General features: G+C 39.7%; 1 protein-coding gene across 3 annotated transcripts in view; it reads left to right on the plus strand.

Annotated features, from left to right (window-relative positions):
* Positions 1–24,702, plus strand: part of LOC120570402 (E3 ubiquitin-protein ligase SH3RF3-like) — a 93,555-nt gene that overhangs the window by 60,276 nt on the left and 8,577 nt on the right. For 2 of the 3 annotated variants that reach the window (XM_039818722.1, XM_039818723.1), the window contains exons 3-7: positions 1,387–1,482; positions 9,914–10,222; positions 10,985–11,100; positions 17,209–17,379; positions 22,142–22,416. In XM_039818722.1, the coding sequence (XP_039674656.1) occupies positions 1,387–1,482; positions 9,914–10,222; positions 10,985–11,100; positions 17,209–17,379; positions 22,142–22,416 (967 nt within the window). The remainder of the gene's footprint in view (positions 1–1,386; positions 1,483–9,913; positions 10,223–10,984; positions 11,101–17,208; positions 17,380–22,141; positions 22,417–24,702) is intronic. The other variant, XM_039818724.1, reaches the window with a different exon arrangement.

The raw sequence follows: 24,702 nt of genomic DNA on the forward strand, positions 1-24,702 counted from the left end.
GCTCTCTCTTTTTTTGGATCTGTTTAAGTCGATGGCATTTAGGATTTGGACAAACTATTCTCAGGTCTGACTGTCTTCAGGTCTCTTCCAGATTGGGTCTCTTTCTGCTTTTGAAAAGATTTTGGATAGGTATGGGTTGTTTCAGAGTGAGACCAAAATCATCCCCATTTGTCAAAGTATCACTAAAATTATACTTTGAAATGGATGAACAAGATGAAAGAAGACTCTCTCAGTCCTTAAGAAGTGTGAATCCAGGTTGGGTTTGGGGTAAACAGTAATTTGAATTCCGCATTTTGTTCTGTTCCTCACAGCTTATCATTTTGTTCCTGCTGTTACACAGACTCATTTGTGCGAGGACTGAATGCTCGACACATCCGCTCTGTCTCTGCACTGTAATTGTGTGTCTGTGGAGAGAGAAAGATTATTAAATTACAGTGTACTGTACTGTACACTTCACTGTAGGTGTTTTAGGACTGATCACAGCAATGCAAAGCATAGTCATACAGTAGATACCTTGTCTCAAACACACTGCGCTCTATTAACAGATAATGACGATACTCAAAGTTCACATTTTAGGGTTAAACTAATCAACGGGTTAAATGATTGAAGATTACACAACTCACGCAGAGACGCGTGCCCCTGTGGTGCGCTGTTTGCATGTTGACATGCAGAAACCATATTTGTAATATTGTTTTCTCGTGTGAGAGGTAATTACTCAGTATGACTAATACACAACAGTCATTTACCAGTATTATCACTGTCGTCCCTAATGGTCTAACCAAGACCTTCATATTCTAGTGAGGAGAGGAGCAACAGAGGAAAAAAACACTCTAATGATTACGTCTGTGTGTGTGTGTGTGTGTGTGCTTGCGTGCGTGCATGCGTGTGTGTGTGAACGAGGAATGTGTTCCCATGTGTGTCGGATATAATATCGCTGCCAATATTATATGATAAAAATGAAGGCAACTGAAATGAAGTGAAACCATAGCTGCCTATCAATCAAAAAAACTGTACACACGATTTGTAGTGTATTGTGCTCCACAATGCAATTTTTTATTTATTTTTTACATTTGGCATACATTCTGGGTTAAGCAATTCAAACAGAAGCACATAAAAATGATGACGTAAGTTTTAGCCACACATTGTTAGGATTCAGTTGACAATTTCAGAAGAGATCTATATATCCAGGTACAAACATCCACTCGCAAAGCGTTTGAGATGCTTTGTTTCGGCCAGTTTCTGATCAATAGTTTAAAACTTTCCTTTGTTTGTTTTTTTTGTTTTTAAAAATCACACAGTGAGAGAAAAATTACGAAATAGCTCTTATTCGGACACATGTGGTGTACCTACAATGTGTGTAGTCTCACTCATTTCCTCTCTCTCCAGGATGAGGTACTGACAGTAATCAGGCGAGTGGACGAGAACTGGGCAGAAGGCATGCTGGGAGACAAGATTGGCATCTTCCCCATTCTCTATGTGGAGGTAAACCCACAGACATTACCCAGATACACACACAAAACATCACATATCAGGTTATTACAAAAGTAGTTGTTAAAGCAACAGTGATGTTGCAGCAGAACACCTGTATTGCAGTAATTTCATTTACCAAGTGGAGGCTGCCGGGTTTTTTTTCAGATTTTTCAGATCGGATGAATCAAAAAAGTAATATCTTATCAACAGTATGGCCAAATAAGCAATCCAGCTCCCTGGTTTCATATATACTTGAAATGTATGGTAGGGCTACAAATAATGATTTTTATTGTCGATTAATCTGTTGATTATTTTCTAGATTAAACAATTAGTTATTTGGTCTATAAAATGTCAGAAAATGGTGAAAAATGTCGATCAGTGTTTCCCAAGGTCTAAGAAAATATCCTCAAAGATATATAGTTTACTTTCATAGAGGAGTAAACACATCAGAAAATATTCACATTTAAGAATATGAAAAATGACTCAAATGATTAATTGATTATCAAATTAGTTGGCGATTTAACAGTTGACAGCTAATTGATTAATCAATTAATCTTTGCAGCTCTACTAAATGGTATTCTGAACCAGTTTTACATGTTATGTTGTTACCGAAGGTACTGCTCCTGCTATATTCCATAACCTTTGTCTTGATACGTGGTGAAAATATAGCTTGTCTAAATTCATTGGTAGTGGTAACTAGTGATATGTATTATTTATGTTTTGCTGGTAATAGCCTCCACCTGCCACCTGTGCTTAGAAGAAGGACACATTGAGCCTCATTCTGAGATCAGGATGTAATGCAGCAGATGGTTATAATTTTAGATGGTAGTAACGTGTGTTTAAGTCTGTATTCACTGTCAGCAGAAGTACTGTATGTAAGACCAACCACACCGGTGAGGACTCTCCAAACTGCTTTTAAAGCCTTGTACTGACCTGGGTTTAGCAGAGGTTGGACACTGGCTAACTTTTGTATGAAAGGCTGAACCCACATTTAATGTTAGACATTGTAATTGCACTCAAATAGAAAGTATATTGTGTCTCCGTCAAACATGCCGCTCGTGTGTTAATTTGCATTGAGGTTCCACATAATGTTTCCGTATTTGGATTTTATATAATGGCTATGTTTGACCACTTATCTGCAGGAATGCACAACCAAAACATTCAAATTGCCCCAGAAATATAAATTGCATTATCAATGCTGTTTAACACTCGGCAGAGGTGGTGTTTTCTTTAAGGGATTTCCTCTCAGTAAAAGGATAAAACCCCCCTGAATACTTCACCATCTTTCATACCTCTATGCCTGTCAAGAGTGAAATATAGTTTACTTTAATCCTTGTGCAACTGAAAAAAAGCATGCCCAATTTGCTCTGCATCACATTTAAGGCTTTTAAGCCGTGGTAAAAAGCCATTGGTAGAAACTGCAAGGATGTGTTTTTCCTTCTTTCTTGCTGTTGTGAAGGCTTCTCTTCTCTTTTCATCACCACCAATTCGTGAACACACAGATTCTCTCCTGGCCCTGTCGAAAAAACAAAAGATGAAACCTTCAAAAGCGACAGGAGGTTCACTCAAACAGGGAAGTACTGATACGTGTGCGTGGTTGTCAAGATAATAAGACTCTCATAAGGTCTGGATCCAGTGTACATGTGTAGTGCAATGTGTATTTATGTACTGTAGCTTAGAGAAATTCATTATCGTAGAGATTTGAGAGAGACTATTAGGATGACTCCTCCTTCATGCTGCAAACATTTTATTGTTTTGATATCCACATCCGTACAAACATATAGAAAATCACTGTTCTGCTCATCTATAAAGGGTTTCTTTTTTGTTTTGCCATCCGTTAATCATACTGCCCTCTCAAAACACACTCTCTCTCACTCTGCGTTTGCTGCCTGCACGGGATTGGACTCTTGGTTACCCAATCATGTCCCTGAAATTAGCTGTTTGACCAAACAACTCTCTTAGGTGATAATGATAAAGCTGGGACAAACACACATACAGACACACACACACACACACACACACACACACACACACATACACAAAGGGGTTGCTATTTCATAGAGATGCATCAATAATTTAGAGCTCTCCATCACCCTGACACAGCAGGGGTACAGGGGCATGTCGTGTGTGTGTGTGTGTGTGTGTGTGTGTGTGTGTGTGTGTGTGTGTGTGTGTGTGTGTGTGTGTGTGTGTGTGTGTGTGTGTGTGTGTGTGTGTGTGTGTGTGTGTGTGTGTGTGTGTGTGTGCAGTGGGAGCTTAATGAGGATAGCCCAGCTGGACTTCTGCTGATCTGTGTGTGGTGTGTGTGTGTGTGTGGGTGGGTGTCTCACTGGATGTAAAGTACCTCTTGTAGCTTTTGTCTGTTGAATGCAGACTGCTCGTGTTAAAATTTGGCAGTCTGGATACATAGATTGGTGATGAGGGGTTTGCTGATGATAGGGATGCCACTGAAATAGTCAAAATTGCATGAGAAATGTGTGAAGTTATTGGCAGTCCCTACATTTGAAGCGGGTGCTGTTTTGTTTCACCGTAGCATACCGTACCGAAAATAGTGCTGGGTTAAATGAATATAAACTAGCAAGTCCTGTTTGATTAATGCATCTGAAAGTTTGAAGTCTTATCAGAGAGGTTTATATTACTATGAGGAAAAATGTCCAATTCTCAGACGTTATTACAGTGACATCCCTTTACCTTTTGTGTTGGTGATCAGGAAGTAAAAAGTACTATTTTGCAGTTAACATTACAAAGTAATCTTCCAGAAATTTTACACATATTTGATTGGCCAGCACCTTGCATTGCTGGTTGTGGCAAAGGTTGTGTCAACTTTTTTGGCAGACAACCCTGCATTATTTTGTTTGAGCCTTCTGCATCGGGCCCCCTGCTCTGCCAACACAGTGGTCTCATTGAAGTGAAAGGCTGCAGCATTTCTGTGCTATTCAAGTGTGATAAAAACACACAAAACCACGGCCTCTGGCTCACCCATTGGGAGCGTTCGCCCCATGTTGGCTGAGTCCTGCAGCGGCGCGGGTTCCAGTCCGACCTGCTGCCCTTTGCTGCATATCATTCCCTATCTCTCTCCCCCTTTCATGCCTATTCACTGTCTCTATGTAATAAAGGGAGAAGCCCCAAAAAATGTTCTTTAAAAAAACAAACACACAAAACCTGCAGAGCTGGGAATTGGTCTAACCTTATGATACAAATACAATATCTGTATTCTGATACCAATTGCCAAAATAATGAATTAATTAGATAACTTCTTTAAATGAATACTAGTCTCACTGTACGAGTTACCATTCTGGTATAGGTGGAAAAAATGCTCTGGTTAGTTTGTATTTCTTTACACCAACCACAATGGTCTTGGGCAGCACTACACCCTGTATGCACTGCAGCGACGGTGCCCTTGCACAATAGATCAGTGTTGGTCATCTTACTTTAAAAAAATAATTAGTTACAGTTACAAATTACTTCTCCCAAAAAGTGAGTTAGTAACTCAGTTACCACATTGTAAAAGTAATTAGTTACTCAGCAAAGTAACTGTGACGTTATTTTTCCTGGGCATAGCGTGCATGTTACATAAACACTCTTGCCTTTAATTTCAATGAGCGAGAAGTAGTGCCGGTACTTCCAGTTCGAGAACGCTACCTTTGAATTTTCATGGCTCGTCGCCATTGTCGCTGTCTTGTGTTTAGTGGTAGTCAGAGCGTGCAGTGAGACAGCGTGAGCAGGGCATCCGCCCACCCAGCCAATCATCATCGCATTTGGTGTCATCATCCTCACCACTGCTCTCTCCAGGCAGCTGATGTGTAGCCTGACAGCTAGCGCTTCATTCAACCAAATTGTAGTAACGCGCCACTTTACATTCTCAGTAACGATAACGGCGTTGTAACGATGGGAAAAGTAATTAATTAGATTACTCCGTTACTGAAACAATAACGCCGTTAGTAATGCCGTTATACTTAAATGCCGTTACTCCCAACACTGCAATAGATAGTGCAGATACTGCAAGTGAAAGAGAATACCTAACATCTCACGTTCCGGATGGCAGGTTTTATATCCACACTGTACATCCGGTAAACCAAACAATAATATATATTTTCAAAATCCCCCCCAAAAAAATCGCAAACGCAGTATGAATGACTTTAATTAACGCAACAGATATACAGTTGTTAATAGTCCATACTCTTTACTTATATAGCTAACTGAGGCAAGAGTTTTGCATCAGCATGTCTCCTGTTTTTTGGTGGTTATCTTTATTTGACATATTAGGGGAAAACCATTACACAGTCAGTAATTCATTACAGTAGCTAGTTTAGTGTTGGTTTCCTTTGGGCTCTGGTGGGTGTATTTGTATCTTGATGAGGAAAAGGTCTGGGTGGTTTGTTGAGTTTGTATGCACCTGGAGTGGATTTAGGTTGTTATAAATATACTATACCAGACTTGACTTTGTGTGGGTGTGCTGAGTGGGTTGGATTGTGTTGTATAAGTATAGGAACACTGTTGTAGGTTCAGGTGGATGTGATGTCAGCTTAAATAAATTTGAATTGAGTGTGGATGGGTTTGGGCTGATCTGAGGTGGATTCATGCAAATGTGAGAAAAGGTGGACAGGTTTGGCATAAGTTTGATCATTTCACCTCTGTCTCTTTCTTTATCTTTCTTTGTCCCTGTTTCACTTTATGCATCCTCCTGTCTGTGCAGCAGGAGGGAGATTGCACACACCTGCAACTGTGTGTGTGTGTGTGTGTGTGTGTGTGTGTGTGTGTGTGTGTGTGTGTGTGTGTGTGTGTGTGTGTGTGTGTGTGTGTGTGTGTGTGTGTGTGTGTGTGTGTGTGTGTGTGTGTGTGTGCATGATCATGCATGTATCTTGCTGGCTTACCATTTTCGCAGTGCAGGTACCAGCTCATCAGCTTGAGTCTCAGTATTGCCTGGAGAGAGCACCCACCCTCCAAAAGACACAGAGTACAGAGAGTACACTTAGCTTGACACATAATAGATGACCTTGGAGATTTCATTCAGCCAAAATCACCAGTGAAGAATTGTCTCTATCAACAACACCTCTCTCTCTCTCTCTCTCTCTCTCTCTCTCTCTATCTCTCTCTCTCTCTCTCTCTCTCTCTCTCTCTCTTTCTCTCTCTCTCTCTCTAACACACACACACACACACACACACTCCACTCCTTTATCTCCTACTCATACTGCAGCATGACTGGGCACCATAACGGGTAGTTACAAGAGAAACTGACAAAGCAGTCGTGTGTGCGTGTGTGTGTGTGTGTGTGCGCGCGTGCGCGTGTATGTTTATTCATGAGAGCAAACTGAGTTGTATCTGCAGCATCAATCCATCATGCATATTTGCATATGATTTGGCTTTGATTAGCATATCTATTAATATGGAACATCACCAACACGGAGCCCAGACGGGTCGGTCCTGTACACACTTGCTCTCTTGCTGTCTCTCTCTTTCGAACACACACACACACACAAACACACACACACACACACAGATAAATAAATGCTTGACTTTATCTCCAGGGATAGTATAGTAGTTTGAGGTTATACTAAGCAGACATGATTGCGAGTTAGTGGGCTGAAGCTGAAGATGTTGTCTGTTAATGTTAGTTTATTTGTCCCTGTTTCACATTGGCCTCTGTGTGTGTGTGTGTGTGTGTGTGTGTGTGTGTGTGTGTGTGTGTGTGTGTGTGTGTGTGTGTGTGTGTGTGTGTGTGTGTGTGTGTGTGTGTGTGTGTGTGTGTGTGTGTGTGTGTGTGTGTGTGTGTGTGTCCTCTATATCTTAGAGACCATGCCCTTTATGATCCAAGGACCAATAATTATAGTCATTAAACACATGTACTGTAGGTGTACTGTAGGTGTAATATTTGCTTTACATGTTTGCTTCTACTCTGTAGAGAGAAGTGTTGAAGACGAGGTAATGATTGATAGCATTACATAGACTTTCACTGAGGAGTTTCTGAGAAATATCTTTCCCTCTGATGTTCATGTTGTGTGCATTATAGCATCTATGTAACGTTGCAGCATTTTACCACTTAATGTTTTGTATTTGCATGTATTGTAAAGGTTGGCCTCAGCCATTATATAATTTAATTATTTTTTATTACATTAAATAATTCCGTCAAGTTTTTAACTGTTTCGTTTAACAATCAATTTCAATTTGGCAGTGTCACTCTGCCCAAATGATGCTCTAGAACAAATCTGAGCAAGCTTTACAGACTTTCCTTGAGCTCACAAACCCCATCCCCAGAGACTGAGATACACAACATGGATTAACATGAGCATATAAAAGAAAAAAATGTCTTGACACCACATCAAATGGTACTGCTGAATGAGGAGTTAAATTCCAAGCAACAGGTAGTTTGGGAACATTAAGAAGCAGTGTTGGAGTGAGCAAATTTAATCAGCGCCAACCTGCTTCTGTGCCTACCTAAACCACAGTGACGCTCCATAATTGTCAAACACACCGACTGTTTTTCCATTTACAACCAAGATGTTCTCACAGCCACAGGGCAGTGATATATCATGTATGAGCTTTTCCAGTATTGATAAAATATTGCAACATGCTGCTTAACTAAATGTGTGTGGAACACCCATCATCATATTTGCACAACTTATTTTATGTCACTCTGATAAACAAGTGTCAGCTCTAGCAAGCTTATATGACACATGTACTACAGTGTGAAATGGCAGCTAAGCAGTGATAGAACTGACCTGGACTACACTGGCAATGCATTTCTTGTTGCAGGTGGTGAGAAATTAGCAGCATTGCAGACCACAAATGAGCACCGCCGATTAAGAACACAGAGGTCCCCTCACCCTCAATACAATATGCCAGACAAATTTTAGATGATGATGCTCAAAAAATTAGAAGACTGCCTCATATGAAACTGCGTCAATACTGGATTTGATTAATTTAAATGATGGATCTGATGCTGGGGGAAAATGGTAAGAGACTAAATGACTGACTAGCTTTCTTTTCTTTTGTTTTGATTTTTCTTTTTTTGGTGCATGTTTAGGCCTTTATTTTGACAGGACAGCTGAAGACATGAAAGGGGAGAGAGAGGGGAATGACATGCAGCAAAGGGCCACAGGTCGGAGTCGAATCCGGGCCCGCTGCGTTGAGGAGTAAACCAACTGAGCTATCCGGGCGCCCCCTTGATTTTTCTTTTTTACTCATAACTCAAAATCATAAAGAGCTGATGCCTTTTCTGCCATCTCTTCAACTGATTTCAGACTGAAACTCTAAATGGCAAGATATACACCTATACTGTTCAGCAAAGCTGAGTCCAAAAAACTTAGCACTTCTCATTAAAAACAACCAAAAACATGCGGTGGTACCTTAAACCAGGTGTTTATTCCTCAGCAGTTGCTGATAAAAAAACAAACATCCACCACATTATTAAAATCCAGACCACTTGATACATACGGCATATTATGTACTCTGCGATTGAAGGAATGTTTACTTCTTGCATTTATTTGGTAATACTAAAAGGAAACTGCATGAGCAATCACCTAGTCCTGGCACGCAATTACAATTGTTGAGGATAAAAACGCAAGCTAAAAGCTTATTTCTATTGTGGTCCTCATTAAAAAAAAGTTTAAAAAGACATATCTTCAAGTCACCAGCCCATTACTTTTGTGGGATGTGCAGTGTGTCGCACAAACCCTCATGTTGCTGGCTCCTCAAGCTCTCAGTCATTTTGTTTTAAATTGTGCATCATAGTCTGCGCGTAGATGTAGGTGCAGTCATTCACAAATCTATCTATATACAAAGGTTATAGAATATTACATCTGAAACATTGTAATCAACAAAATAAAAGTGCAAAGACATTTAGTTTGCTATATTATTCCTAAAAGAATCATGGAACTGGAAAAAAGAATGCTTGGTGGTGGTGATTACATTTAGCAAAACATTTCGTTGATTTTAAGGGTGTTAAGTACTTACATCCTTAAATTCTTACAGGTAAACTAACATGGAGTAGCCTCAAATACTGCTCTTTCCTTATGTATGAAAAGAAGTTTACTAGGAATTGTTTTATAGCTTTTATAAATAACTGAAACCTTCAATATATCAGATTTGATCCAAGAATGAAGTAAAATTAAACCAACGTATGGAGTTTTTATTATGTGTGTATTTGACCAAGACATACAGTACCGTGAGAGTGTGTGTTACACAAAAAGAGTCTCACTGGACCAGCTGTTGTAAGTGATGATTGTTATGCTGCTGGTTTTTGAAAAGCTGCCAACAAGAACAAGTGAAGAAAGGCTTCACAAACACACTTCTTGTGTGTGCTGGAGATCTTGTTATGGATGTGAACCACTGAGAACTGAAATCTAACACCTGCATTTCTCCTCTCTTCCCTCTTGTCCTCCCCTCTCCTTCCTTCTTTTGATCTGTCAACCACCTGCTTCTCCTCCTCCTCATCTCCTCTCAGTTAAATGAAACAGCCAAGCAGCTGATGGAGATCGACAAGCCCACGCCAACTAATGTTCCAGGTCCGAGCTCCGAGCCAACCCCGTTGGGCCCCTGCTCTCCTGGTCCCTCCCCCAGCGCTTCCCCGTCCAATGGAAATGGCTCTGGTCATAGAAGAGGCGAAGGGAAGAAAAACGCCAAGAAGAGGCATTCATTCTCTGCACTGTCTGTCAGCCAGAGGGCCGCCCAGCTCAACAACAGGCACAGTATGGAGATCTCCCACCCGGTCCTCATCAGCTCCTCTGACCCCAGAGCTGCTGCACGCATCCAGGTACACACACAAACCCATACGTACACACTGTCATTAGTGTAGTATGTAGCAGTGATGATAATCAGATTCTTTAGTTGAGTAAAAAATAGAGATTCAAACTTTTACCGTACTTGTTACGAAGGGAGACTCCTTTTGTTATTACAATATTTGATTATTGTTGCCCAACCAATAATAGCCCCGACCAATATTGTATTTTTAAGGCAAATGCCAATATCAATATGTTAGAGTGTAGAGAATGTAGTGTAACAAATGCAATTGTGTCACTGTTTCGAAGCAACCTTAAACATGTCTTTGACATTTTGTGCTGCAATTTCTTGTTACATACCAGCCAACCAATATACACTTATACATATAAACAGTATCTGCATAAAACTAATATCGGCCAATATATCAGCCCAGCTTACTTGGTCAGGTTCTAAGCATATATTTATGCAGTACCCTCATAAGCCTATATTTCGCAAGCCGGTGTTCACTTTGGTCACTCCTCTCCACTAGAGATTTTATTAATTTATCCCCCAAACACCTACTCTGACAGTTCTATGAGACTAACATCATTCCTCTTTTTGATAGCTGGAGACTGGAGACACAATGCTTTTACATGTATTGCCTCTGGTGGCATTCACACCTGGGCTAAATGTGTTTTTGAATAATACCCAGGACACAGCAGCAGCTGAAATACTGCTGGCACATATTGCAAGTAATCTTTTATTTTAAATGGAAAGCCCTCGATTTGTATGTGTGTATCTCTCTCTGTGTCTGCAGGATGCATCTCACCCGGGTCCCTCTCCTTCCTCGGCAGGGGTTCTGGTTCCCCCCAAAGTGGCATCCATTACCTCTGAGCTGTTGGCCCATGCCAAGGTGCAGCTGCCACTCAACATGTGAGTACACCTCAGGGTGCTGTCAGCTCATCCACCTGCGTCCGAGTTTTTTAGTCCCTCCTTCCTTCTATGTTTTACAACAGAGTAGATACAGTATGTGCCTGATATCCAAGCAGGTTTTTTAGAACCCGCGTCCTGGCAACCTTACAAATATTTCCTCTTTTGTGCCCAGAGTTATTGGCTATGTTCCACCACCTCTGCAACCACATTTACTCCTCCACTGGTTAAGGATCAAATCCCCCTCAGAAAGGAAAAATACAGTCACACACACCATTGTTGTGATGCTTACATCAGTGTTTCATAACAAGGCTTTCAACAGCCATAGCTTACACTATGCATTTTATTGTATAGCATGTTATCTGCTTTCATAGAGATGAATGTTCATCACCTATTGTTATTACTATTTTCTTAAAAAATGAACAACGGACAGTAAGGTGCTTAGTCTTTACTAACTAATGCAGGAGTGGATATATATAGTTCAGAAAATGTTTCAGCTTTTTAGTGATTTTTGGGAATTTGTGCTTTATTTGATAGTGGATATAAGTAGTGACAGTCGACATGCGATGAGGGGAGAGAGAGATGGGGATGGTGTGCAAAAAACTTGTGGATGTTGTGATTACATGATCAGCCATTGGTTCCCAAACTGAGGTCTGGGAAACCAGGGGTACTTGAGGGGGTTTTACAGGGTCCGTCAACAAAAAGGTAACTCATTTATTTTCACTAAAATTACATCCATAAATAACACACTGACATAATGTATGTATATATTGGTCATGGGTTTCTTACACTTTCTGTAATTAAAAATCTAAAAGCAAAAATCCTATCAGATTGGGGACCCTGAGACAAAGTCAAATGGGGATCCGTGGTCTAATTTGTCAGTTTAGGGGTCCTTGACGTGAAAAAGGTAAGGAACCACTGCTCAAGGCTACCAAGGTACTCCGGCAGGAAGCATTTTTATTTTTACCTTATCTGTCTAATTTTTCCAACACATATAAATATGACAATAGATAGGTAATATGACTCAGTACTTAAGACAAACAAAGTAGGAGTACATTGCTATTGACTATTAATTGACTTAAATTACTTCACAGGTTGATTATTTCGCTGATAGATAAAGAGCAAAAAACCAACACACTTACAAACACAATTAAATTATTTTGGAAATGTAACCACACTAGTCACATCCAGATGGCTGACACCAATGCTGAGCAAGACTGTTCTATAATTTACCTCGTAATTAATCTACCAGGTAACTGCCAAAAAGATACGGGTATGTCAAGGTGAGTGTGGGTTTGTGATCTTGTACTACTTTTGTGCAGAACAATTTGAGTTTTAGACCTTGAGAGGGCATTTTTGGACATTTTTAGAAAATGAGAACGTTTGGCCAGTAATCGCTTCTTCCAAGGTTAGAATTAGGTTTATGGTTTAGGTAAGGGGCCAATGAGGGTCCGCACAAGAATAGAAGTGTGTGTGTCTGTGTGTGTGTGTGTGTGTGTGTGTGTGTGTGTGTGTGTGTGTGTGTGTGTGTGTGTGTGTGTGTGTGTGTGTGTGTGTGTGTTGTGTTGTTGTTATTGTTGTTGTTGTTGTTTAATAGTAACTGGGGCCTGTTTCACAAAAGCAGAATATCTAAATCCAGGATAAGTGATAAAGCGAGGCTTGACCTAGTCTAATCTGTGCAGCCTGGCTTGGTGCGTTTCACAAAGACCGAGCCAGGCTGAGGAGGAGCGACTAGGTTGAGCCGGGCTGAAGTCATTCAGATAGATGCGCGTCCACGGCTTTCCTCAAAAGACCGCGAGGTCGATCACAGATTTACTGATGCCACAATGGAGAATACGCGTTGTACATACTTTATACAGAGTGAGCAGCAGCTTCTTGTGGAAGTATGACGACGTGAAACACATTACTTGTATAAAAAGAAAAGAAACGGCCGCTGTAATGAAACCGCGAGAGAAAGCGTAGCAGACGATCACGGACCGACTGAATGCGTAATTGTAGCCTAAATATATACATTAACTGACCACGGCTCTGAATTGAAGCCGTCATAATCATTCCATTCAAGGATTAGGCTACTAATCATTTTCACAAATTAACAGTTGTACTCTTTGCCTTAAAAGTGAGCATGATGCGTAAATATCTCTTTCACTCTGTTCCTCCTCCTCTCTCATGGGCTAAAATATAAGTTTCCTAAGTCATATTAACTTCCACTGCTCGCTTTTAATGCAAAGTGTACAACTGTTCGTTTTTGCAAATGACAGTGACTCATTGAATGGTTTCAGTTAAGAACAGTAGTTCATAAATGTATATTTTTAGACTATCATTCAGTCGGTCCGATATCTGCCACGCTTTTTCTCGCGTTTCATTTTTTTAATTTTTTATAGAGGCCGAGTTTCCTTCTCTACATATTATATGCCTTGCTCCTTGTAGATATGGACATAGAAAATAAAGACACTGAAGAAATTGGACTCTAAAATCTAGAAACTATGAAGATAATAATGAAGTGATGATAAATGAAGTGATAAATTCCATGCACACTGAATGGAACAGAGTATATTCATTAGTTATTTCCCCCCAAATATGAGGTCAAAAACCATTGAGGTGTCCTCTCCCTGTTGTTACATGAATGTACAGTAGCCTACATCACTAGATAGTTAGTGGTCCAGTGAACTAAGACTATCATTTGGGAGGATTGTACCATTAGGATATGTTCTTAAATTGTACAATCCTCCCAAATTATATTCCCAGTTTACTGGACAACATACATTGTGTGCTAAGAATGCCAAATACAATGCAAACATGATCCTTATTGTTAAAGAATTTAAAAAAATTAATCAACTAAGATAATTCAAGGTGCATTGGCCAACTATAGAAATGTACAGCATTGTATGTATTGCCCTTAGTAACAGACTTCATTTAAAACACATTTGAAATGTTATCAGCCTTTTCTAATTATCTCAACAACTGCCATAATATATTCATCAAACTTCTAACAACAATATGAACAGCAGTCTTCATACAGCAATATAACAGTAACAATGATTGTCACATGAATAATTATAAATAAAAAAAATAATGGTCACAACAATAAAATAATAACAGTACTTAAATAAACAGCAATATGCACCTGTTGTATTTTAATCCAGGCTGATAATAACAATAGGGTAAAACCTCTGCTGGGTGATCAGAAAAGGCTCCAGGATTAAATAAATCCTGACTGTTAGCCTGGTCGGGACCAGGCTAGCTGCACAGAATAAATCTCCATGGTGATTTATGTGCCTCCGCTTTCGTGAAACCGAATCAAGGCTTAATTCATCCAGGATAACCAGGAAATCCCGGCTTAATCCCTTATCTTGGTTTTGTGAAACAGGCCCCTGCTGGTGTCCTGCCTGCAGGATGTGAGTCAAATGCAGCATTGTCAGATTTAATGATATCACCTTCCAAGTAGCGCCACACACACACACACACACACACACACACACACACACACACACACACACACACACACACACACACATGTCCTGAGTAGGTTTGTTCTACTGATGAGGTCAGACGTTTCCATCTTGACCTGGCAACTATTCCTGTTGCCATGGGGAGACGGGAGACAATCCCCACATCTGTTACCATGGCAACGGGGAGACAGCGCATATAGGGCTTGTTTACTCTGTGGTCTTATCGTCTTCTGGCGGAGTCTGCCACTACATACTACGAATGTCACTCAGCGTCAGGACCAGAAACTTATTTATATGTTAACGCAGTTGCAATACAGAATGCTTAACACATAAACATAGTCACATATAGTGTATAAGATAAGTACTACATTCATCAGCATACCTGTCAGTAGGCAGGTAAACAAAGACATATTATTTACCCATTCAGGATAGTTTACTATTTGCGAGGGAAAATTCATTCAGTCAGCCTCTTGTGGTCAGATTACTACCTCTGAAAGAAATTATTTCTCCTTCAGAATTTAATAAATCCCAGGCTACACGGTCATACATCTTGGATTTGATATTAGTCAGCCTTTTCTGATTCTGTAATAGTCCATGTGTTATAGTTCACCGTTTATTGTTATTATAGCCCAAGAAACCTTTGATTCTGGTTAACATGCTAGTACAGTATGAATTTGTTTAAATTTTTTAGAAATTGGTCAAGTCAAGATTTGATTAACAATTGATACTGTAAATATATTAATATTAATAAAGGCAAAAACTCTACATATGTATGGTTTATTGTCTACTGTTTTAGAAAGCAATACTGGTTTACTTAAATTATACTAAACTGGTAGTCTTACCTCACTTAAAGAAAACATCAAAATTACATTCTGTTTTTGCTGTTTGAATGGAATTTATTTTAGATGCTAAAGGAGACCAATTACTGATATCTGACAAGCACTCATATTTACAGTTGCCACCTACAGTAACAGTTGCTTTCCCACTCTGGGGACATGGATGGTAAATGGTGGGAGGACAAACCTCCACAGATCCTCTCTTTGAGCTGACAAAGCTCCTAAATGTACAAAATGTGGTTTCATAGTGGAGCATTAACAGTTAGCAGGCTCTTATCCTTTGGTCCTCTGCACTGTACATCTCAGTTAAACAAGTAAAAGTAAGATGTGTAAAATATACACTTTTTAAACAATAAATGACGGAAAAATCTTGAAATCTCATAAGAAAATGTTAACTTGTTCTGATAACTAAAAGAGGAAAGTGTCATGAGAGTCGTTTCCTTGATACCAGAGTTATTTTGCCTCTTATAAAAGTAAAAAAGCATTGAAATGTGGTATGCTCTCCTCCCTTTGTAATGCACTGACACACATTTCTTTTTTTTGAATTGATTGATTTGGTAATGTTCATTCATTTGTTCATTTATTTATTTATTTGCATTTGTAATAGCTGTTTTTACTTTGCATAAAACATGTGAGGGGTAATCCACAAGGGAGATAATCGGTGTTTAGTGAACAGTTTCTCGAAGTGTCCAGCTGACTTATAATGATTTTATTATTTGACCCACACTGTAAGAAATGATTCTGTGGTCATGTAGATTTGAATTAATGTATTAGGTCAAATATATTCAAGCGATTGTGTTTTTGATTTTGAGGCAAATATTTAATTAAATTTCAAATAAAAATGTTTGGAATAAAATCCACCCATTGTAGTTAAATAAAAAATAAGCATTATATTTATCTAATCACAAATAGAGAGAATATTGAGTTAATTCAAATTAATGTAATCATTTAATCAATTCATGTAATTTTAATTGAAAAGCACTTCCTGTCAACTTAGCTAGCTAGCAGCTATAATGTTACCCAGCATGCTGTTCGGCTGTGTAAATTTGTAAATGTAAAACTATTAGTGTTAGAAATTGTTAAAGTCACAAATAGTTGTGTGCTATGGTGTTTTATCCTGTTAAAGAGAGTTAGTTTTGGATTATTAATTGAGTTACAACCATGGGTGAGAAGGGTACGAAGTTAACACGGCTCCCATTCTGAAGTCACTCGCAGATTAATTTGGCCGTAGCGTTCTCTGCGGCAATGCACCGGTATTACGGTATATGAAAAATTCATATCATACGGGAATTTAATACCGGCATACGGTACAAACCGGTATACCGCCCAGCACTACTACAATGAGTCGAAAGCACAAAAGTGAATTGTTAATAAAATTCTTATTTGAGTATTTGTTAAGTTCTGTACTTTCTCGGCCATAGACTAGTTATTCCTAAGAAAGAATATTTAGATTGAATTCATTGCATTGATTAAATTCAAATCGATGTGCAGATAAATGTAGATGATTATTACTCAATTATATATCATTGATATGTAGAATTAAATTAATTTTTATTAGTACTATTTAAACATTAGGGAGTTTATCTTTTTCAAATCAACTCAATATTTTTGTTTAGGTTATAATTAATTCTGTACTGTTTTCTATTCAAATCTACTCATATTAAATGGATAACTATTAAGGGTCTCATTTAATTAATATTTAATACCAAAATTTTATTAATAATATTGCTTGTAATCTGTTGCCTCATATTTCTTGAGTAGATATGGTGTATCTTTTCTTACAGTGCATTTTCTTTTACTTTGTGTCTGTTGCCTTTGCTCTACAGATATCTGGCTTTATACGCCTACAAGCCCCAGAAGGCTGATGAACTTGAACTTAGGAAAGGGGAGATGTATCGGGTGACAGAGAAGTGTCAAGACGGGTGGTTCAAAGGCACCTCGCTGAGAACTGCTGCCTCTGGTGTCTTCCCAGGAAACTACGTCACTCCTGTGTCCAGGTCAGTAAGCTCAGGCGTAGGCATGAGGTGGGTGGAAGGTGTTGTGGTCCTACAGCTTCCCAAGCAACTACGTCATTGCAGCATCCAGATAAAAGTCATATTGTTGGTGTGCAGTTATAGCACAGTATTTCACTTATTTTGCCTAAGATGGTAAAGGGACAACAACCACATGTTATTTCCTCTGCAACATAACCAATCCAAACCTGTCGCAATTGTAATGTAACTAGAATGTGACTTTAGCTACCTCATTCAGGTGATAGAGGTCTGATGGGTTGGTAGCGGTGGTCCGGGACCGTCTTCTCTTTTTGCATTGAAGCCAGTGATTATCTTAAGCATTCATGTCATTTTCACATGCCTTTTTTAAACAGCTGGTATTTCAAACCTTTGCTCCATTTATTATTCAGTGCATTTGGTTTGGTCAGCAGTGTAGTACAATAAGACTATGGCCCCTAATTGTGTCCTCACACAAAGACAGTGGTAGCACAGTCGTTGTAATTTGCATTGTAATTTTTCACGGTAATTTCCTGGTTCCAACTGAACCCGATTGCAGATCAGGCTGAGCAGTGCAATTTTGCTACTTGTTACTGTATGTAATTGCACTGCCTTTTGTCACAAAGGCACGCCCAAAAAGCAATGTTTTGGGGTTTGAGTTGGTGGAGGCGCACTCTACGAATACTGTATTCCTTGTGCTAAAAACAGTATACTTCCTGTTTCAGCCTCTGCTCCACACTGTGCACTGTCAGGATTCTGATTTCACCTCTTGTCACCAAAACTGCCAAAATGATTATCACACCAGCTAAAGCATATTCTGAGAAATACTTACCAGGAAGGGACTGTAAACTGCTGTGAACACTGTACTTGTTCAGCAGGAAACAGAACCAACTGTGAAAATCAGTTTAAACCAATCTATTCCTTTTGGAAAATGTGTGTGTGAAAATCTATCTTCACTGTTTTTACATTTGAACTAGGAAAATAATAGAGATACCTGAGATAGTTCCAATTTGATTTAATTACAATGTAACATGCAAAACAGCAGTCAGTTGATACTGACTTCTAATGTTGGGCTACCACATATTTTAGTGTTGATCATTATCATCAACATTGTCATCATTGTTACGTTTGGCATCCTAAACACTGTTACTCATAGCTGTTACATCCAAATAAAACAGAAAAATGAGTGTGCTGAAATCATATTTGGCAATTTAATTATCCTCATTATTCCTGTATGTGTGAAAACATTTGCAGTGGCGGTTCATCTAATCTGTATTCTGCTCCATGATGCAGTCAAAGAAAGAAAGAGAGAGAAAGAAAATGAAAGCAAGGGAGAATTAGAATAATAGAAAGAGAAAGAAAATAGAAAGGCATAAATGAGGGAAAGCACGGCAATGATAAGATGAAAAGAAACATATGGTACTGTATGATAGACAGAAAGGATGGGTAGCTACAGGGAAAGGGAAAAAGACTGAATAGGGTGGAGAAAGAGAAGGTGAGGAAGAAAGCTGGGAAGAAATTGAAATAGAAGATAGTAATAGAAAGCAACAGAATGAGGACCGAGAAAGAGAAAATGATACAAAGAGATGAAATAGCTGCAAAAACAGCAGGTGTCCCTCTACACTGGATATGAATGGCTGCTTCACATTCTGCAGTTATGCAATCTAAGCGAGAGAGAGAGAGAGAGAGAGACAGAGAGAGAGAGAGAGAGAGAGAGAGAGAAGCAAGACAGGCGAGTAATCAAATGAGAGGCAATTTGTTATTTTTATGCAAGCGTACTCTCTCCTTCTCTCTCCTCCCCCCCATCTTACCTTTCCCCCCTCCTTTGTCTGCAGTGCAGCTCAGAAATTTTTCAATATGATAATGAGAGGCTGCCAAAGTTGCCCACACATATACACACACACACACACGCGCACGCACGTCCGCACACACACACACACACACACACACACACACACACACACGTACAGTACATTTTAGAGTTAGACCAATACAGGCTGCACAAAGGCTTGCCATTCTTTTTGAAATGCAGTTTGAATATTAACATATTTGTTGTGGGATTTATTATCATGATTGATATAAACATACAGTATTTGATTTGATCAGATTCCATGTAATAATTCATGAATTTATTTGGATAATATTTATCTTGGATTCATTTGAGATTTTGAATGTGTCACAACAGCATACATGCTGCTTCATGAGGATTTTCCACTCTGGCACAAATGCAGTTTTGGTGTAAAAGATGATGGTCTTAAAAAAATGTTTAAAGTCCTAAAAGTTATTGATCTCTCATCTCTATGGGCCTTTACAAGCCTGTGTGTTAAACCCAACACACACAATAAGCAGTACAAGTGTTGTCCATAGAGCATCTCAAATCAAAGAATCTGTGAATAACTGCTTTTTCTATTGGTACACACACACACACACACACACACACACACACACATGCAGTACACACATACAGAAAGCCATAACTCTGTATGTGTGTGACTGGAAGTCAATAGGCGGCCATAAGAGTGTGAATACCGCCGAGTCAATAATGTTCAGCTCACTGTTCTGCCATTCAGTACTCTGCAGAGAGACACTCTGCAGCTCCATATATGTTACAATAGGACATTAAGTCGTGCTGATCGTTAGATAGTAGCACTGAAATCACTCACTTTGACAGAGGATAATAGTGCTGTTTGCACCTCCTGCTCTGCTATTATGGACAGAACTCTGGCTATTAAAATTTGTACTAAACAAAAGCCATGCTAGCGGCTCTGTGAGGCTGTACACAGCTTTGCTTTAAGCTGAATGCTAACATTAGCATGCTAAAACCACAAGTGAGTATAGTGGTTACAGTGTTCACAAATGTAATTTAAGCATAATCTAGCTTGTCATGCTAGCATTTGCTAATTAGCACTAAACACAAAGTGCAGCTGAGGCTGATGAAAATGTCATTAGTGTTGCAGGAATTTAGTTTAGGAAAGTTTCAAAATTTGAACTCTTGATTACACTAGATGAAAGGTCAGAAGTTCAACAAAGTTATTACAATTTACCCTTATTTGTTTGTTATTTGAGTGTCGGCACCAAATTTCATGGCAATACATCTAATAGTTCACTCTGGACCAAAGTGGTGGAGAAGACAAACAGACATTGCCATCCACAGAGTGACAGTGGTAGCATGACAAAAAAAAAAAGCATGACTTGGTATCACAGAAAGACCCCTGTTTCTAAAGCAATATCCTTTTTGTTAACATATAACTTGCACTTTAAAGTGGCTATTTGTAACTTTCAGTTTGTGTTGATTTCAGTGGCCCCTATGGACAAAAGCGGTAGTGTTTCTATCACACTTGCTGTCGTAAAGGTCTAGGAGTTAGCGTTACGGGGAGGTCATATAGTTGCGATGAATGTTTTGCTCAGACAGAAAATCATTAATTTACAATAAAAGAATACGTTACAGATGCATCGTTGCATTTCGAGTGTTGCATACAGTAAGTTAGCCTACTTTGGATGTATTGTGAGCTAAACCTGGTAACGTTATCACTGTCACTGTGTCACAAGCCAAAGCATTAAGAGTTTGTGGTAGCAACCAGCGTAGTAATAACTTAGATCAGTCGTTCCCAACCTGGGGTCTGGGGACCCCTCAGGGGGGCGGCAAAGATCACAGGGGGGGCGCAAGTCTTTATCTGGTTTGAGGTTAAAAAAAAAAAATATTTGCACATTTTAAACAAATTATGATAATACACTAGAATATATAATGTATACAAAAGTCTGTATGAAAACTATAAATTTTTGTTCTCGCTTAAAATTGTAGGCAGGCTACTTAGTAGGCAAAACCTCCAGGACCTCTTAACCTGTGGTCCTTGCTGTCATCAGGTCAGCTGCTAGCTGCTATCATCCTCGTCTTTCCTGCCGCCACGGCATCACTATTTTATGAATGAAACATGGCGGAGAAACGTAAAAGTGCTGATAACTCCTCTGTATCAAAAAAGAAAGTAAGGCTCTATCTCAAGAGTTACCTCAACTTTGGTTTCGGGGGGGGGGCTCAACTTTTCTTAGATATGAGTAGGGGGGGCGCCAAGGAAAAAAGGTTGGGAACCACTGACGTAGATTATAGCGCAACCCAAGGACACTTTACAAAAGTACTGGGGGACAAGGGAAAATAAAGTAGTAGGCCAACACAAACACGGACTAGAAGGAATAAAACGTCCGTGCTAAATGGAAGGGGGGCACAGCCACATTGCGCAAAGACATTACATAGCTGAGGGCCAATTCGGGGTCGGTTTTGAATCATTTACAATCCCGTAATTGTCTCCATCTGTTGAAAGCCCGACCGAGTGTGACTCGGATTTTGTTGTCTTTCACTTTTCCTAGCTTTTAGTTGTTCTTCATTTAATTTCCTTCTTTTCTGGGATGGTCTTGCCCCAGTATCAGCCCTAACTACAGCAGATAACTTCTAAAATACAATTAGGCCTATATAAAGAAATCGCCTGCTACCCTTTACCTGGCTGGATACAATAACACAGGCTTTTCCAGTTTTATGCCGAAATCTGTGACCCCTCAGAATGTGTGCTCTGTAGCGCCATCTATCTGCTGTAAATCATTTTGTGACTTTGCGGGAAAAATCGGACCTGGGCATTAATAAAAACTATATAAAAATAGCGTTCTTTTGCTGGATGAAAAATTGAACATTTAAAAGAACCATTTAAAAGTTACATATAGTCACTTTAAACAACTGAAACATTCAATGACAAGCTCTCCCTCACCCCTCTCTCCTCTGCAGGGCCCCGTTTGGAGTTGGTGCTTCTCGGGGCTCGTCTTTGTCCAGTCCAGTAGGTGGAGGAGGAGGAAGTGGGTGTAGTAAAATCTCTGCCCCTTCGTCTCCAGGGTCCCCAGGGTCCCCGGGGCCCTCTTCGTCCCGTCCCTCCACCCCACTAGCAAACTCTGTTAACGCTGCAAATCCCGCCTCCTCTCCGCAAACTGCCGCCGCCCAGCTGAAGAACTGCCTGCGCTCCAATCAGCATACGGTTAACCAGGCACGCACCTCAATGCAGCTGGGTAAGCAGTAACAAACACACACACACACACACAATGTTAGAAATACACATAATGGGTTTTAATCGTATAGCACTGGATTCATTAAACATTCAGAGACATCTGTTTTCAGTTTTGTTCCTGTTTATTAATCTATCCCAATCGCACGTTCACTGATTATCATGAATTAACAAAATATCACAGCCCCACCATAGTAAATAAACGATTCATAATCTTCTCGTCCAAAGTGGCACTCAAGATAGAAATAATTGAGAACTTGTTAAACAAGTTGAGCTACACTTGTAAAAACAAACAGCCTGCTATTCTGCAACAGAAGCAGCCACATTAAAGCCTCCCAATATAACACCATGTGAAAGGATAGGCAAATCTTGTATCCTCCAGAGAAATGTGAAGCAAGTGAAAAGAAAGTATTTACTCACATGAAGATGTGTCTGTCTCTGGTATGTCATGCTCTGCAATATCACGCAGTGCAATACTAAGACTGCTCACCAGCCTACAGGCTTAAAGGAGCAGAGCATTTTATCCCCTGATTACAGAATAATAGAATATTGATCAGTCATTAATTCAAGTAGCCTCTGCACCATATAAAAAGTTGCTGACATATGCTAACAGCAGCCTCTTTAACCTCCAGTTCCTCCAATGTTGTTAGTCATTGACTGTTGGGAAAAACAACACACAGAATAGCGAAGAAACTCCACACAGAGAGAACTCAGAGGGCTGGTGTATTCTTGCGTTGAGATGACAGCAGAAATCACAGTTCAGAACCATCTTGCTGAGAACAACTTTGCATTGAAAAGATATATGTGAACCCCTATGATACTGTTGTTGTAAGCAAACGTCATGCACCCATCTCTCACTCTTACTTTCCTCTGCACTATATGAACCCACTGAATCATCACTGAACATAAGCCACTATTGCAGAACAGTTACAAGAACATACTGTATGTGCTGTGCACATATAGTCTGCACACAACACAAAGACATTACTAAGGTCTAGATCATATCAGCCTTGTTCTCCACTCAGAGTCTATTCATCTCTCCAGAACCCCTTTCTCTCTTTCTCTTTGTGTGTTTTCTTTCTCCCTCTGAGAAAATAATGGTGACCGTTTCTTTTGGGAGGCTCAAGAGTACACACTGTGAGAACACTGCCAAGAATAACACACACACACACACACACACACAGACATGTGCACTCCCACATACATACACACGCAAGTGAACACGGACTCCCAAACACAGCTGAATGACATCACTGTGCATTTTGTTTTATGGAGGCGTAATGACAGAGCTTCATGTCTCTCTCCGTCCACCTCTTTCCTTTTCTCCCTCTGTTTTTCTCTCCCTCTCACATACACACAAACAGACACACGTACACACATCTGGTCTCCATTACACAATAAAGTATGTGCATAGTTCTGGCGTTTAGTGGTTTCATCACATGACCAGCACGCCTCTCTATGGATTTCTGCCTGAGTACTGCAGAGAGAAGAGCAGGTGGCTGTGTGTGTGTGTGTGTGTGTGTGTGTGTGTGTGTGTGTGTGTGTGTGTGTGTGTGTGTGTGTGTGTGTGTGTGTGTGTGTGTGTGTGTGTGTGTGTGTGTGTGTGTGTGTGTGTGTGTGTGTAGCACAAAATGACCTCATACAAGTCAAAGGCTGAGAAAAGTGCTCCAAAACTCAGAACATCTCCGCCAGTTCTTCTATTTCTACAAGGGGCACGTTCAGAATTAGGGCCTTGACTAAATCTTAGATTATTCACAGTATACATTCACATTTCTAGCAAGGTGGTTTGAATTTTGAACCTCATCCTCTCAGATCGGCCTGTTCTGTGTTTGTGGGTTTTAGTCAGACCAAAAATGTGCAACTGAGGTCAATTGTAGACTCTTAGAAGACTCAACACATTTAAATAAGTAATTCATAGATAATGTGCGTTCATCTGCATCTCTGTGATAGACAGGTTTCTCTGCATTCCACACAATGCATGTGGGGATAGACTACAGCAGCCTTTGCTGTTATGCTTAAACCTCCTAAGAATAACAGTGTGTCAAGTAATTGCATTTTGCATTACCCAGTATACCTTTTAGACGTTACTGTAATCCAACATTGGCACAAAATCACGCAATATTGCGGCTATATCTTGCAGGAACCAGGTATCCTTTGGGATACCAAAGAGAGATTATTTTGATACCATATCTTTCCTCAGATATTGAGTGCTCCCAAAACATTGGCATGCTCCCTCTCAGGATTAGTGATGACTGTACTCATTAAAAGTTTCTCACAATTATAATAACAC

This window comes from Perca fluviatilis, chromosome 12 (assembly GCF_010015445.1).
Source record: "Perca fluviatilis chromosome 12, GENO_Pfluv_1.0, whole genome shotgun sequence".
In the NCBI taxonomy this organism is placed as follows: domain Eukaryota; kingdom Metazoa; phylum Chordata; class Actinopteri; order Perciformes; family Percidae; genus Perca; species Perca fluviatilis.